At 33.6% G+C, this 18,371-nt stretch overlaps 1 protein-coding gene across 1 annotated transcript in view; it reads left to right on the plus strand.

The window, feature by feature from the left end:
- Positions 1-18,371, plus strand: part of DNAH12 (dynein axonemal heavy chain 12) — a 203,643-nt gene that overhangs the window by 111,328 nt on the left and 73,944 nt on the right. The window contains exons 38-44 of the mRNA XM_036430765.2: positions 4,042-4,193; positions 7,434-7,572; positions 8,518-8,684; positions 10,579-10,834; positions 12,420-12,719; positions 14,064-14,242; positions 15,353-15,545. Coding sequence (XP_036286658.1) covers positions 4,042-4,193; positions 7,434-7,572; positions 8,518-8,684; positions 10,579-10,834; positions 12,420-12,719; positions 14,064-14,242; positions 15,353-15,545 — 1,386 coding nt within the window. The remainder of the gene's footprint in view (positions 1-4,041; positions 4,194-7,433; positions 7,573-8,517; positions 8,685-10,578; positions 10,835-12,419; positions 12,720-14,063; positions 14,243-15,352; positions 15,546-18,371) is intronic.

The raw sequence follows: 18,371 nt of genomic DNA on the forward strand, positions 1-18,371 counted from the left end.
GGAAGAAAATACCAAAATATCTAACTTAAAGAGCTAAATATAGTTGCTGTTGGAAAGGAGAAAATGATAGTGAGAGGGTGACTCAATTTTTTCAATTACAGGTGACATTCAGTATTATATTAGATTCAGGTGTACAGCATGTAACTTACAAAATGATTCCTCAAATAGGTCTTGACCCCATACATATTTACAAAAACATTATTGACTATATTCCCTAAGCTGTACTTTATATTCCCCATGACTGTTTTGTAACTACCAATTTGTACTTAATCCCTTCACCTTTTTCACTCTATGTGATTTAGCTGTGTTCTAATAGATTTTATTCATAGATCTGATCTTTTCCAAGGAAGTTAACCAGGCCTTCATTTATTAAACTAGAGGTCTGGTGCACGAATCCCTCGGCATCGGGCCCAGTGGGTTCCCTTGGCCTGGCCTGTGGGAATCAGTGGACCTCTGTGCTGCCACAGCCTGGCCTTACCTTACCCGCCAGCTCATAGGACTCCAGCCTGCTGTCCGCATACATCCCATACAGCACGAAGTGGTGTGTGAAGCGACAGGTCTCAGGGGAGGAGCGTGTGCTGGGCACCACACAATTCCCGCTCATTCTGGCCTCGCTGTGTCAGCCTCTCTGGTGTGCAGGGTAGTGTCCAAGGGAGAGGCTCGCACCACAGTAGCTGTGCTCATCAGCCATCAGCCCGGTGCCTGGCGCCCCTCTGTCAGCTGATCAGTGCTCCCGCTGTGGGAGTGCACTAACCACCAGGGGGTAGCTCCTGCATTGAGCATCTGCCCCTTGGTGGTAAGTGCACATCATAGCTACTGGCAATGGAACATTTTCTAGGTTAGATCATGTGTTAGACTACAAAAGAAGTATCAGTAATTTAAAAAGACTGAAATATAGCAAGCATCTATTTCAACCATAATGTATGAAACTAGAAATCAACTATAAGAAGTAAAACGCACTTTTTAAAAACTCTGTGCTTTACTTCTTATAATTGACCAGAGGCCTGGTGCACCAAATTTGTGCATGGGAAGGGGGGGTGTCTCTCAGCCCGGCCTGCATCCTCTCCAATCTGGGACCCCTTGAAGGATGTTCTACTGCCGGTTTATAGGGATTGGGCCATGGGGGTGTGGCTAGCCTAGGTAAAGGGCTTTTTTCTTTTTCTTTTTTTTCAGCGCCTCCTTGAGCAGAGGCTAGGGCCAGCTAGAAGCAAGAATTACTTTCTATAATTGAAACTTTGTAGCCTTGAGTGGAGGCCAGGGCCAGCCAGGGTGGGTGGAAAGCTTGGCTTCCTCCATCACCAGGGGCAACCCAAGCCTCCAGCTCCGTGGGCTGCCCATATCTTTGGTGGGTTAATTTGCATACTTGCTCCTGATTGGCTGGTGGGTGTAGAGAGTGATGTTAATTTGCATGTTTCTCTTTTGTTAGTGTAGATTTTTAATTATATTTCTACTTTTTGAGAAAGCTCTGCTATTTTCCATTTCAGGCTCTCTGCACATTTTTTAAATCAGATTGTCTTTTTTTTTTTTTTTTAGGGGAAATATTTTTTATTGTATGTATGTCCCATCAATATATAAATTGTCTTTTTTATGTTAAGTTGCTTGAGTTCTTTATATGTTTTTTTATATTAACCTATTATTGGATATTAACCTTTTATTGTCAAATATCTTCTCTCACTCAGCAGGTTGTGAGTTTGTGTTTTTTATCGTTTTCATTGCTGTTTAATAACTTTTTAGTTTGTTATAGCACCATTTGATTATTTTTTCTTTTGTTTACCTTCCCTGAGGATATATAAAAAATAAACAAAAAAATTACTGAGAGCTATGTCAGAGTTTACTGTCTATGTTTTCATCTATCTGTTTTATGGTTTCAGGTCTTACATTTAAATCTCTAATCCATTTTTAATTTATCTTGTATATGATGTAAGAAAGTGGTCCAATTATTTTTTTGTATGGTATCTGTCCAGTTTTCACAACACTATTTATTGAAAATTCTATCTTTATTCCATTGTATATTTTTGCCTCCTTTGTTATAGATGAATTGACTGTAAAGGCCTGAGTTTATTTCTGGGTCTCTATTTTATCCCATTGAGTTATGTATCTGTTTTTAAGCCAATATCATGCTGTTTCTATTACTATAGCCTTGTAGTATAGTTTGATATCAGGTAGTGTGGTACCTTTAACTTTGCCCCTCTTTTTCAAGATTGTTTTGGCTATTTTGTGGTTCCATGTAGATAGGATTACTTATTCTAGTTCTGTGAAAAATGCCACTGGTATTTTGATAGGGATTTCCTTGAATCTATAGATTGTTTTGTGTAGTATGGATATTTTAACAATGTTACTTCTCTCTATCCTTGAACATGGTATATGCTTCTATTATTTGTATCTTCTTCAATTTCTTCAGTGTCTTACAATTTTAGGAGTATGGGTCGTATATAACCTTGGTTGAATTTATTTTTAGGTATTTTATTATTTTTGGTGTAGTTATAAATGGGACTTTATTTTTAATTTCTCTTTATGATGGTTTATTATTAGTGTATAGAAATGCAACAGATTTCTGGACTATTTAGGGTTCTCTCTATATAGTGTCATGTCATCTACCAAAAAATGGAAGTTTTATTTCTTCCTTCCTAATTTAGATGCCTTTTACTTCTTCCTTTCTAATTTGGATGTTGTTTGTGCATTTTACTTCTTATAATTGATTTCTAGTTTCATACCATTGTGGTTGAAGTAGATGCTTGATATATTTCAGTCTTCTTAAATTACTGATACTTCTTTTGTAGTCTAACATGTGATCTATCCTTGAAAATGTTCCATGTGTACTTGAAAATTATTTATTCTATTTTTGTCCAATTGCTGTGGCTAGGACTTGCAATACTGTATTGAATAAAAGTGGTGAAAATAAATATCTTTGTATTGTTCCTGATCTTAAGAAAAATGCTTTTAGATTTTCACTATTGAGTATGATGTTAATTGTGGGCTTGTCATGTTTTATTATGGTGAAATGTGTTGCCTCTATTTTCACCTTGCTGATAGTTTTGGTCATCATAAATGGATGTTGAATTTGGTCAAATGCTTTTTCTACATTTATTAGTATGGTCATATGCATTTTGTCCTTTATTATTTTAAAATGTATCTTTATTGTTGAAAGTATTACAGATGTCCTGTCTTTCACTCCATTAACCCCTCTTCCACCCCACTCCTGCCCTGCCCTTCCAAGCCTTAACTGCATTATTGTCAATGTTCATGGGTTATGCATTATTCTTCATCTTGTTTAGGTAGTGTATCACATTTATTCATATGTGGATATTGAACCAACCTTGCAAATTAAGAATAAATTCCACTTGAACATGGCATATAATCTTTTTAATTTATTTTTTAATTTAGTTTGCTAACATTTTGAGTATTTATGCATCTGTGTTCATTAGGTAATCTATATATATAAAGAGGTAATATGCAAATTGTCCATTACGGTGTCACAGTAATGACTGTGGATGGGCGGGGCTGCGCATATTCCCTTCTTATTGCCTATGGGCACCACCATCTTTGTGATGGTATGAGAGTCAATTAGCATATACCCTCTTTATTAGATAGGATATGAAAACATGAATTAAAACTTTAGTAAATTATAACTTGAGTTACATCAGAGTGCTTCTCAAATAAATACTTGCTATATGTCAAAGGACATCTTCAAGGCATTTTGGAAAGATTGGAGTGCTAAAAGAACATAGTTGCAAAAATATCTAAAATTCTAGGTATGTTAAATTTGTGATAACTATTTTACTACGTTCTTCAGATTATCATTGGAAAGGAAAATTAAAGAAAAATGTATTTCTTAAATTGGGTAGTGGATTCATGGATGTTTGTTAAGCTGTTTTATGACTTAAAAATATTATATATCTTATTTTGAAGAAATCTATTATTTCACACTAAAAAGCAGAAAGACTTAGGTTTTTTTTTAAGTAAATATGATAACTGTGTTTAAAAGAAACTTTCGGATAACAAGTGCATTGTTATAATATTTGAAACTTATTTCTCTTGTAGTTGAAAAACCGAGGTCGCTGGATCCATTGGAATGAATTAATTAAAAGTACTAATTTAGGAGAGAGACGTGCCAAGATTCAAGATATCATAGTCCCTACAATGGACACAGTTAGATATACGTTTCTAATGAATTTGAGTATTACCTATGGAAAGTAAGACATTTTTATAACATACACTTTAACCATAACAAGTGTCATTCTAACAGGATCATAGGATATTTGAAGTAAGCTTTACGGTCATTCATTTTTAGATAACTGACTCCTTGGGAGACTGGCTAATTGACATGTCCATATTGACATTTGTTTCTAGTGGCACACCTAGAATCCAGGTCTTCTATTGCCCTTTTCAACGTTTTTGCCATCATACTTTGTTGCTTCATAAGCTGCCTTGTATTTCTTTTATTTGTAACCAACTAAAAGTCAATGTTATTCCTAATAGGTATGCATTCTACTCAAAGATTCACTGTACTTCTGAGGTCAGACTAACCATGATCCACATTCTTCCATTACATTTAGCATTTTTCAAATATATCCTATTCTAGTTCTTCATAACTTAAGATGAACATGCAAAACCCAGGCTTGAATCAGAAGAACACATAAAAAAAAAAAGAGAGTACATGAAACTGAAACAAAAGCCTAGCAATGTACCATAGGCATAACCATACCAACTTCCTTAATAACGTTTTGGTAGTTATTTTTCTTTTAAAACATGAGGCATAATTTATTATTAATGCTATTTTGAATGAGAGAAGCTTACATAATATGCATGAATGTAATGGTTTGTTGTTTATAAAAAATTTATATCTGAATGAATTTTGTGACAGTTTTATCTTGTTTAATAAACAAAAACAGAAAAAAATAGCTTATGAGGGAACATTATTTTATCCCTATATTGTAGTTGCATTTATTTATTTATATTTGTTTATAATTTTAGAGAGAGAGAAAAACTGATTTGTTGTTCTACTTATTTGTACATTCATTGGTTGATTTTTGTACCTGCCCTGACCATGTATCGAACCCTGAACCTTGGCATATCAGGACGATACTAACCATCTAAGCAATCTGGACAGTGCTGCATTTTTGCATTTAGTGCCTAATATTTAAAACTTTTTTAGGCAAGGAAGGCACTTGCCAATTCTAAGGAATTCTAAGTATGATAATTTTTGTGTGCTATGAAACATTTGTCAGAATAATTATTTTAAGTGAGTAATGTAAACATAGGATTACAAGGGAAATCACATATTGGAATACATTTGTTAAAATATTGAACAAATTTGGGTCTGGCTGGTTTGGCTCTGTGGTTGAGCATTGACCCATGAACCAGGAAGTCATGGTTTCATTCTTGGTCACGGCACATGTCGGTTTGCAGACTTGATCCCCAGTAAAGGGGTGTGTGGAAGGCAGCCAATCAGTGATTCCCTCCCATTATTGATGTTTTTATCTCTCTCTGAAATTAATAATATATTTTTAAAAATTGAACAAATTTGATTCATAGTAGAAATACATATGCTTCTTTTTTCTAAACCCTTGTTTAAGGAATGAGGATATTTTTTCCATTGATTTTCAGAGAGAGTGGAAGGGAGGTGTGGAAGAGAGAGAGAGAGGATTAAACTTGCAACATAGGTGCCCTTGATTGGAATTCAAACCCACAACACTCTGGTATGAAAGCCAGTGTTGTAACCACTGAGCAATGCTAGCCAGGGCCGTTTACTTCTTTATGAATTCTATATAATAAAAGCCTAATATGCTTAGTGTCTGGTCACCTGGTCATCCATTCAACAAATCAAAGCATAATATGCTAATGATATGCTAAGGCTGCTCAACCACCAAGGAATAGACAGTTGATCAGTTGACCAGTCGCTATGATGTGCACTGACCACCAGGGGGTAGATGCTCCAGTAGGTTTGCTTAAGCTGGGGTCCAGCTGATTGGGACTGAGCAAGATGTGCTGTCACTCCCCAGCTGGCCAACCTCCCACGTCCTTCCCCAACCCCATTTGTACAGCGTTGGGGTCCCTTGGCATGACCTGCACCCTCTCACAATCTGAGACTCCTCGGGGGATGTTGGAGAGCTGGTTTTGACCCCATCCCGCAGGCCAGGCTGAAGGACCTGAATTTGTGCACCAGGCCTCTAGTACATTAAATAAGATCCAGTAGTGAGTCTGATGACTCATAATTTTGAAGAAATTATGGTATAAGTGATATTGAGTTGTTATTAACAATTATATTTAGTGTAATACCTATGATTTTTACTGCTGACAAGCACACAGATACTATTAATACAATTGCTCCATATTAATTAAGGATAGTGAAAGCAAAGATATAATGTTTTTGTCATTCCAGTTCACAGATTCTCTGAATACTTTAAGAATTTCTTCAATTGGTCCATAGACCTTAAGTTAAGAACAGTATTTTATTTATTAAAATAACTTTAATAAACAGTTTTTCTGAAGGCAAGGGTTACTCAGATTAGGACACATACGTAGATGAATTTAAGAATTACTATAGTTATAAAAGAACTTTAGTTTTATGTTTATACTTCAATAATAATTTTTAAAAGTAATACATATTAGCATAATTTAGGTTACTTAGATGACCTCTTCTAACGGAATGCTGTTGCTTAGTTTTGTGTTTGTCTTTGTGTATTGTATAGTGCCAAATTACAGTATCACGCAATGTGACAGTATTTAATTTTTGATTCAGTATTTCTCAAACTTGGAGTTCTTAGAGTACTGTGAATATAAACTCTCATGATTTTTTTCCTTTTCTATTTAGTTATGTTCACTGAAGTATGAGAAGCCCTGCTTGAGATCCCACTGAATAGAAAATTCCTTATCGTTTGCTTTTAGACAAGTATTTTCAGTTAGTAATTCTGACTTGATTCTAAAATGCTAAACATGTATACATAACTGTTAGATTTAGAATTCAGTTTTTTATTACTCACACAAACTTTATGCTATTGAGATAACTGTGAAACAACCTAAATCTATCTTTTGTCCTCATGTCATTAGTCTGTTCCACACGGCACCCTCTTGCCTGAACTTCTAACTAAAAAATACAAATACATCATTTTTCTGAGAAGACAAATTTTGCTTTTCCTTTCTGAAAAGTTAAGCATGTTATTGTTTTATGAGTATGTTTGCATATAGCAATGTTACATCTGTTCAAATAATAGTTCCTTACTATACAACTAAAGTTTTGGTAACAGGAAGCAAAAATGTATGCCAATTGTTACTTTACCAGTCTTTTGAGATATAATGATAGATTAAAATGTGAGTTTTTAGGTGAATTTGATTTGATTATTTTTACATTTTCAATAACTCTAACTTCCCTTAGTAGAAATGTATTCTGACTTTTCCCCCTTTTGAATGATATATTCATTGTTTTCCTAAAGGCCACTGCTTTTTGTGGGTCCAACTGGTACAGGAAAATCAGTGTATGTGAAGGATAAGCTAATGAATCACTTGGAAAAGGACAAATATTTTCCTTTTTATGTTAATTTCTCTGCACGGACCAGTGCCAACCAGGTTCAGGTTAGTTTAAAGCCCAGAAACATAGGTTGATAGTTATTAAATGTTTTGCCTTATTTGATTAGTATTTAGAATTGTATGTTAAATGAGCAGCTGTGCAAATTTTCTGTGAATTAAAATTAAACTTCAAACTTATTTTTGGCATTACAAATAAGTTTTAAAAGTCAGATTTTGAGGACAAACATTTGAGAGAACATATTTGCATTAATACTGGATTATTAAGATTTGTCATCTTATTTTATTCCAAGAAGCAGCAGCAGTTGATTTCTTAACTAGGGAAGAGAGTATAAGAGAAGGGAGGGGGCAGAGAAAAAGGGGAGAGAACTTTCTAGACTCTCCTAGATGATCCTTAGGAGCATTTGCTGCTTATTTAAACTCTGTCTCTGATATGTATTTCAAACCGTGGACTATTATAGATCTTGTGTGACAAGAATTGTGTAGCTATGCGTCCCACCCTTTATCCCCAAAAGTATCAACATGGAAGTATTACATGAGGCCTTTTCTAATCACCATTTTTATCATCCATTCCTAAATTTATGGCTGTCCAGTCTCTCTTGACCTAATGGGATTCATTTTCATTGTTTTAAACCTGTAGAATTCTCTTTATCTCAAAATCTTACAAATTTAAATTAGTAATTTTAGATATTGAGTAAATTAAAGTTATTAGCTGTGTTGGGATATTTAATGAGGAAAATATTTTGTGTGTATATGTGCATGTGTGTATAATATAAATATATAAATATGCATGTAACAATTTTTAGTACTGTAGGATTTCAATAAATTATCTTTAATGTTGAATATGAAGTTTGATATCATTCTAAAAGTGAATAAATACAAATAAACATGCACATGGTGCTGCTTGACATTATTTCCTTCATAAGTAGACTTAACTTCCTTATTTTTTCTGATGTTAAATATAACTACTATACCTTCTTCTTTATATTTTAGAACATTATTATGGCTAGATTGGATAAAAGACGCAAAGGAGTTTTTGGACCACCTATGGGAAAGAAATGTATAATTTTTATAGATGACATGAATATGCCTACATTGGAGAAATATGGAGCTCAGCCTCCTATTGAATTATTACGACAGTTTTTTGACTGTGGAAATTGGTAACTATCTGATTGAAGTCTTAATTAGCATGGTGAAGTCAGTTTTTTATTCTCTTTTTCAATTTTAATTTCTGAGAGCAAGATAATACATTTTTTCAAGTTATTTATAAAAGATAAATAACTGATTGCTTATTTTCCTATACAGAAAATTTTAGAAGGCTTTTCCTTTATAAAATTACTTTACTTCTTACATATTTTTTCTGAATATAATTTTAAAAAAATATTTTTGTTGATTTCAGAGAGGAAGAGAGAGGGAGAGATAGAAACATCAGTGATGAGAGACAATCATTGATTGGTTGCCCCTGCACACCCCATCCTGGGGATTGAGCCCACAACCTGGGTATGTGCCCTGATAGGAAATAGAACCATGACCTTCTGGTTCATAGGTCAACGCTCACTCACTGAGCCATGCTAGAAGACTTTTATATATCTTTTTATACCAGCTTTTCCTCTGAATGTGTAAATTAGCTAACAGATTAATAATCTAGTATTGGCAATGTATATATTCAATGCTGTAGTAAATTATTTCCTTTTGAGCAGTTATTTTCAAAATAATCTATTGATTTATATCTTTCAAAGTACCATTCCCCCAGGGCTGAGAATTTATGGGTAATTATAATCAACACCCTGTGTTTATACTATTTTAATTTTTTTAGGACTACTATATCATTGAAATGGTTTGATTTTAACAGCAATTTCGTAGAAAACTGTACTTCCTCCAAGCCAATATATATTGCATAGCATTATTCTTATCTCAAGGCCAGGGTAGACAGACTAATTTTGAAGCTAAGTCCTATTTTGGAAGTACATTTTTGTTATTACAGGCTCTCGGAATGTTATCTTCTGAAAATAATCACTGTTAAGAGTGTATTCCCTCTTTCTCCAAGTTTTTGTTCTTTATAAATACATATTTATTTTTAAAAATATACTCATGTTACATGTTTTGCAACTTATTTGCACTCATTTATCTTAAACACCTATTTGCCTCATTTATTTTATTGGTTTTAATACTATTTAGTTGTATGGATCTTGCCATAATTTACTTAGCCAGTTCCCTATGACAGCTATTATGGTTGCTGCCATAAACTGAATCATATTTTCATACTTTCTAGTATGCTCTTAGACTAAATATTGGTTATATAGATTTCTCTTATCACCCTTCCTTGATTTTTGCAAGAACTTCAATATTAAAGGACTCAATGTCCTATTGGAAATAAGAACTTGGTCAACTGAGTGATTCCAACTAAATTGAACCATTTAGCTATCCCTTGCTGATTAAAACTTCTCTGGAGATTTGTTACTCCTGAATGAGGTTGTTGTTGTTGTTTTATATAACGAAAGTGTATAGTTACTATTTAGATGTTCTTATGTTCTCTGAAGATAAGATTTGAGATGAGAAAAAGAAATCAGGACTTTTCTGTACATAGTATAGCTATATAATTTATTTTCAAACTGGGACATTTCTGAGAGTAAAAGAGGAGTGTCAGTAATTACTATAGTACAAGCACAAGCCAGAACTGTCCTAGGCAAAAGGGCATGTATATCACCCTACTTGTGACTAGCCATAAATAAGATTGATCTCTCATCCATGTTCTGGATTTGGAGTAAGAAGAGGAAAAGCAAAGAGTCAAATTGGAAAAAAGAGTATAAGAAGAGAAAGGTAAGGGCAAGAGGGAAGAACATTTTAGATACCCAGAATCTGGGCAGCAGAATCAGTGTCACTGAAAGGGAAAATGGAGTGCTGCTTTAAAAATGTTCCCCCTGTTTGAAGCATTATCTCAAGTTCTGCCTTTTAGAGAAGCTAAAATCAGATTAAGTTTCTAGGGAGATCTACATTTCATTCCATCTTATTGACTTTATAACTAATCATTTTGAATTTTTATGTGCTTTCAAGGTATGACCTTAAGGACACAAGTAAAATCACATTGGTTGACATACAGTTGATTGCTGCCATGGGCCCTCCAGGTGGTGGAAGAAATCCAGTCACTCCCCGTTTTATTCGACATTTCAACATCTGCACCATTAATACTTTTAGTGATGAAACAATGGTCCGAATCTTCTCATCAATTGTAGCATTCTACCTTAGGACTCGTGAATTTCCTCCGGAGTTCTTCTTAATTGGAAACCAAATTGTCAGTGGGACTATGGAGGTGAGCAAAAAATACAATACAAAATATTTCAGTGTATGTATGGGTCCTTACTTATTTTTTTAAAACATGTTTTCCTTTAGACATCTACTTTGGTTTTCAGTGTCAGAGAAACTGTTATGAAGGCTTGAGAATAGGAAAATCATAGGAAATTAGAGAAACTAATTGGATTTGAGCTTTGAATGCTACTTTCTAGCTATATGGATTTAAGCAAGTAATTTGACTTTCCAGAAACTTATTGTTTGAATCACAAAAATAGGAGATAACACCTGTTTCACAAGGTTATTGCAAGGAAATCACCCAGAACCAGTATGTGCCAAATTGTGGGTTTTCCCTAATTGTTCCCACTCTGGTGTTCATAAATTTTTTCTTCTCTCCCCTCCATTTGTTCATCCTTGTTTTAAAAAATAAACTTAAACATTTTATAAATATATTTTTTAGCGAGGTCCCATAATTTAGGATTAGCAGTGAAAAAAAAAATTATAAGAAAACACAAGGGTGGGAATAAAAAACAAGACTGCCCATATGGTCAAAGAGCAGCTCTTAACTACTTCAGTGTGTTTGTTATCTGCCTCTGCTTGAGGCCAGCACTAGCCTTATTGCTATTGGTAAAAGGGAAAAAAATGTATTCAAGGTAAATCAGTGATAATCACATTGAACTAAGCTTTGAAGAGCCTTGATAAGGGGGAGGAGGTGGTGTCACTGCAACCAGAAGCAAAAAAACTCCCCCTAGAAACGTTCCATTGTATCTCTCTGAAGTTCTTCTCCTCTTATTTTGGTGGAAAATAAAGAAAAGGTTAAAATAGAGAAACTATGAACAGAGAAATGTACATTGTAATTACTATACTTATTCTGATACAGAAAAGTGCTTCTAATTATAAAATCTGATATTTGTATTTCAAGTATTTCCTGAAAAGAGGGGGCAGTTGGTTAGGCAGAATGGGATACAGAAAGGATCCTTCCCCACTCCCTTTGAGTGTGGAGGTTAGGGAAGAAAGGTGAATCATATGACACATATAATAAAATATTTAATTTTTCAGGCTACACTAAAAATATTTATCTTCCTTAAAGAAAACATTAAACTTTATTTGGTGAATTCAGCATATAGTCAGTTACGATAGAAGGAAGAAGAGGGAGAGAGAAAATAAGAAAGAGCAGGGAAGGGAGAGAGCACATGGGTTTGTTATGAATTCAGTGGTAGTCAAAAGGAAATTGTTTCCTCCTACTCTTTATTTGGAATACTTCAGAAGGAGTTACCTGATTTCACTGTGTCCTAATGTTTTTGTTAACTACTTACTATCAGATAATTTACTTTTAAATGGGACAGTCGTAACAACGGGGAAATAAAAACATTGTCGCTTTTTGGGCTTAGATGGAATCAGATAATATTAAGTTCCTTCAAATTCATAATGCCTGATTGAGTGCTATAAACAAATAAACAAAAAATGTATGCAATGCTAGACTTAATTACTATACAATTTTCCAAGCTAATATAATCTGATAGGATAAATGAAATATTTTATATAACATACAATTTGTTATCTGGCTTTGTTGATTATTTTTGCTTTGTTGCTTTTTTCATATTCAGATATATAAACAATCCATGGAAAATCTTTTGCCCACTCCCACAAAATCTCATTATACTTTCAACTTGCGGGATTTTTCACGTGTCATCCAGGGCTGCTTACTCGTTGAAAGAGAAGCCATAGGGAGCAAGCATACCATGATCCGGCTGTTCGTGCATGAGGTTCTTCGAGTATTCTATGATCGCCTCATTAATGATGAGGATCGATACTGGCTGTTCAGTTTAGTCAAAGTTGTTATAAAGGACCACTTTAAAGAATCATTTGATAGTGTCTTTTCACATTTGAGGAAAGAGAATGCACCAGTGAGTATATTTAGTGATTAAAAACATTAAGTACAATAGTGTCCTGGTCAGTGTTGCTCAGTTGGTTGGGTGTCATCCCATGCCTTGAAAGGTCACCAATTTGATTTTCTGGTCAGGGCACATGCCTGGGTGGCAGACTCAATCAATCCTTGGTAGGAGACAGACAATATTTTGTGCTCACATCGATGCTTCTTTCTCTCCCTACTGCACCCCTCTCTAAAACAAAATAGTACAATAGCATGAATTATTACTTATCTTTAAAAAATACTACTTCTTAAATATTATATTCTTTTAACTTTCCTTATAGACAGTATTTTATATTGAGATTTGTTTTTAGAGAAATTATGTATATAACATAGAAGTTATTTTAAAAATAAACCTTTGTATGATAGAGATTAAATTAAATAACAGATATAAAGTGTTTAACATCCCTTAGTAGCTACTCAATAAGTGGGAGTCATTCAGAATGACTTCTCCAGCCTCTAGGGCAGTGGTTCTCAACCTTTCTAATGCAGCGAACCTTTAATACAGTTCCTCATGTTGTTGTGACCCTCAACCATAAAATTATTTTCGTTGCTACTTCATAACTGTAATTTTGCTACTGTTAATGAATTGGAATGTAAATATCTGTGTTTCCCAATGGGCTTATGCTCTATAACAGCAGTTCTCAACCTGTGGGTTACGACCCACAGGTTGAGAACTGCTAGCAGGGTCGCCTAAGACCATCAGAAAACACAGATATTTACATCATGACTCATTAACAGTAGCAAAATTACAGTTATGAAGTAGCAATGAAAATAAGTTTGTGGTTGGGGGTTGCCCCAACATGAGGAACTGTATTAAAGTGTAGCATTAGAAAGGTTGAGAACCACTGCTCTAGGGAGTGGGGGAAACTTTGTTTTTACATAGAAAAAAAAACTTAAAAAAAAATTCTAAGGATATAATATAATTTCAGGTATTAATTTTACAACTATATTATTTGTTACCCTTTCTTTTTAAAAATATTTTTTATTGATTTCAGAGAGGAAGGGAGAGGTAGAGAGAGATAGAAACATCAATGATGAGAGAGAATCATTGATTGGCTGCCTCTTGCGCACACTACACTGAGCAACAAGCCTGAAACCCGTGCATGTGCCCTGATGGGAATCCAATGTGACCTCCTGGTTCATAGGTCCATGCTCAACCACTGAGCAGTACTGGCTGGGCTACCCTAATTGTTTTAAAAGAATTCTGTAATTGATAATCATCCTATAACATGGACAAAACAAAATTTTATATAATATTTTCTTAAACTTATTTTAGAAAAATAATTTGTTTTATAATTTGTTGGTTTTCATTCTATAGGTAACTGAAAAGGACTTAAGAAGTCTTATGTTTGGTGACTATATGAATCCTGACCTTGAAGGAGATGACAGAGTTTATATTGAAATCCCAAATATTCATAAATTTAATGAAGTTGTGGACCAATGCTTGGATGAGTATAATCAGACTCACAAAACAAGAATGAATCTTGTCATTTTTAGGTACCTATATTTGGTATTAATGATTGAAATTACTATTTGTAAAATTTATTGTGAAATATTTTAAATGTGTAAAAAGGTATACGAAAAACTATGGTGAATAACCTTGTTCCCATAATTGAGCTTAAGACATAAACTATAAGCAATTTATTTGAAGTCCCTTCTGTAGCCATCCTTCCGTCACTGCATTCTCATTGAACCCTGCAGGGGTAAAACAAAACTCATGTGTCTTCATACTTTTAATACATATGTGTTCCTAAACATATGTACAGATATACACACTATTTTATTTTACATGTTTAAAACTCATATAAATGGTATCATACTGTATGTACTCTTCTGCAAATTGGCTTATTTCATATTGTTTGTAACATTCACACACAAAAAATGATTTTACTACTACCACATTGTATTCCATTGTATATGTGTAACAATGTAGTTATTCTTCTAAGATAGACTTTTGAGTGCCTTCTAGTTTTGCAATTATAAAAAAAGTTAGAATTTTCATGTCTCCTTGGATACCTGTATAAGAATTTCTCTAAGATTATATTCCTAGAAGTAAAATTATTGTGTCATGGGATGTAAGCATCTTCTATTTTACTAAGCTTTGCCAAATTGCCTTAAAAAATGATTATTGTTTTTAAGAGCTTGTGTTGTGCCTCTCCCTTGCCAATAGGTAGGATTGCCAGACTTGGTAAGTTTTGCCATTCTAAGGAGAGTGGCTCCACTAGTAAACTCTAATTTTCCTAATTACTAGTGAATTTGTTATTTTGTGAAAAACTGATCTATTTTTCATAGAAATCCTTTTATAAAAAAGCAAAAATTAAGAGAAATGGTTTTAATAAAAATAACAATGTACTTTCAGTATAAGAGGTTACACTTTCATTTTACTTCTATAATTGGTAAATTACATTTCCTGATCTGTTCTTTAAATAATTTTACTTGGCATCAAATGATCAAATTATAACTGCTTTTGAAAAATCATACATTTTTTATGATCACTTCTTTAAAATTGGTATCAGACAGCAGTCTATCCTTCTAGGAAAGTAAAACAATAATTATGTGTAAATATACATTTATATTTTCAAGTATAACAATATTGATATTTTATAGGTATGTATTGGAGCACTTATCACGAATATGTCGAATTCTAAAGCAGTCTGGTGGAAATGCTTTGCTTGTTGGACTTGGAGGAAGTGGTCGTCAATCTTTAACTCGTCTGGCTACATCCATGGCAAAAATGCAAATATTCCAACCAGAAATTTCTAAGAGCTATGGTATGAATGAGTGGAGAGAAGATATAAAGGTAAAATTATGGGAAAAACAATCTAGTGTCTAAAATAATATCAGTGCATTCTTTTACCTGTGAAAAGAGGGCCAACATGTATAGCTATGTACTGAATACATTGGTGAAGATGTTAGTATTATCTATAGATTAATTATCTATAGATTAATAACTGTGTGTGCTGAGCACTGTTGTAAGTGCTTTACATACGTGATATAATTTTCTAGGTATAACAATTCAGTGCAGCATATATAGTTGTCTCTGTATTTTACTGATGAGGAACCTGAAGTTGAGCTTAGTTTCCTTGGAGCTATCTTGCTGTTCCAGTAACCAATAGAACAGTAGAATGCATACTGGGGTTTTCATCCTCACATGTATACAACTCTGCAGGCTCCAAAGAGAGATGACTCAAAGTAGAAAAGAAAGAAAGTGAGATAGTTATTGCTGGACTTTTTTCATTTTCACTGACCTTCACATATTAAATTTCTACAACCTAAAAGTTAACATAAAGAAAAGGAAGCATTTAAGATCTTTTTTAATGAAAGTGTTTGTAAGCATTCCCATTAACACTGTTTTAGCTGCATCTTCATAAGTATTGATATGGTGGGTTTTTATTTTCATTTGTTTCAAGAAATTTTCTGATTTCATTTCTGATTTCTTTATCTTATTTGTTAGTTAAAAGTTTGTTACTAAATTGCCATGTATTTATGGATTTTTCAGTTTTCCTTCTGCTATTTATTTCTAATTTAATTCTATTGTTATCAGAAAATATACTTGATATTATTTAAATCTTCTTAAATATGTTAAGACTTCTACTAAAGCCTAACTTGTGATCTATTGTAGAGAATGTTCTAGGTGCACTTAAGAAGAATATGTATTTTGCTATTGTTGGGTGGAGTGTTTTGTACATGTCTCATAAGGCTAATTGGTTTACAGTGTTATTCAAATCCTCCATTCCCTATTGATTTTCTGTCTGCTTGTTCTATCTTTTATTGAAAGTTAGGGTATTATTTGTGTTGCTTTTCTTCCTTCAATTCTGTCAATGATTGTTTCATAGTTTAGGAGCTATGCTGTTTGGTGAATACTTAAAATTATTATTAATATATCTTCCTAGTGAATTGACATTTTAGTCATTATATAATGTATATTGTTTCTTGTGAGAGTTTTTGACTTAAAAATCTATCTTGTCTTAAAGTTTATCAGTATAGCTACCATGCTCTTTTTTTGGTTACCATTTGCATTGAACATCTTTTCCATCCTTTCACCTTTAGCCTTTATGTGTCTATAGGTCTAAAGTGAGTCTCTTTTAGCCCTAGCAGATTTGGCTCAGTGTATAGAATGTTGGCCTGCAAACCGAAGGGTCCCATGTTCGGTTCCAGTCAAGGGCATGTACCTCGGTTGCAGGCTCCTCCCTAACCAGGGCCTCGGTCAGGACACATGCAGGAGGCAACCAGTCATGTGTTCCTCTCTGTCTTTCCCTCTCTCTTCCACTCTTAAAAAAAAAAATCAATGGAACAATATCCTTGGGTGGAAATTAATAAAAATAAAATAAAACTATTCAACCTTAATTTTAAAAATAAATAAATAAATAAATAAATAAATAAAATGAATCTATTATAGGCAGCATAACTTTGGATCTTGTATTTTTTATTCTTTTAGCAAAGCTATGTCTTTTGGGGAGATTAACCAACTTATATTTAAAGTATAATAATTGCTTATGGGGGTATATATACTATTGGCATTTTTTTTACTTGTTTTCTTTAAGTTTTGTAGCTTTTTTGTCACATATTTTCTCTCTTAATGACTTCCTTTGTGTTTTGTTGATTATCTGTAGTCACATGCTTCGATCCCTTCTCTTTTGTGTATATTCTATACTTTATATTTTCATATGGCTTTGTATTGCTGTTCAGCATTTTTTAATTTTAACTTGAAAATATTCCGTTTCCCTTGCTGGTTTGGCTTAGTGGATAGAACGTCGGTCTGTGAACTGAAGGGTTCCCAGTTTGATTTTGGTAAGGGGCATGTGCTTTGGTTGCAGGCACATCCCTAGTTGGGGGTGTGCAGGAGACAGCTGATCAATGATTCTCTCTCATCGATGTTTCTAACTCTATCCTTCTCCCTTCCTCTCTGTAAAAAAATCAATAAAATATATATTTTTAAAGAGAAAATATTCCCTTTAGCATTTCTTGAAGGTTATGTCTAGTGGTAATGAATTCCTGCAGCTTTTATCTATTAAAAATGTATTTTTAAATATGTGTGTGTGAATATATATATATATATATATATATATATATATATATGTGTGTGTGTGTGTGTGTGTGTGTGTGTGTGTGTGTGTGTGTGGTTTCTGTCATTATTTCTTCAGATAGGTTTATAATATCTTGCTCTCTCTCTTCTCCTTCTGGCACCCCTATAAAGTGAATGTTGGTGCACTTGAAGTTGTCTCAGAGGCTTCTTCATATTTTTTAATTTTCTTTTCTTTTTGCTCTTCTGATTGGGTGTATTTTGCTTCCTCATATTCCAAATCATTGATTTGATTCTCAGAATTTTTTACTCTACTATTGAACCTCTGTAAATTATTCTTTATTTCAGTTAGTGTATGCTTAATTTCTGATTGGCCCTTTTTCATGTCTTTGACATTCTCACTAAGATCCTTGAAAGTTTCACTAAATGCTTAAAGCTCTCATTAATTTTCTTGAAGCTCTCATTAAAGTCCTATAACCATTGTTTTGAACTCTGCCTCCAATAGTTTGCTTGCTTCCATTCCTTTCATTTGTAACATGTTTCTTTGTCTCTTATTTTTGACTGCTTCCATATATTTGTCTCTGTGCATTAGGTAGAGCTATT

The sequence above is a fragment of the Pipistrellus kuhlii genome, unplaced genomic scaffold (assembly GCF_014108245.1).
Source record: "Pipistrellus kuhlii isolate mPipKuh1 unplaced genomic scaffold, mPipKuh1.p scaffold_m20_p_11, whole genome shotgun sequence".
Lineage (NCBI taxonomy): Eukaryota > Metazoa > Chordata > Mammalia > Chiroptera > Vespertilionidae > Pipistrellus > Pipistrellus kuhlii.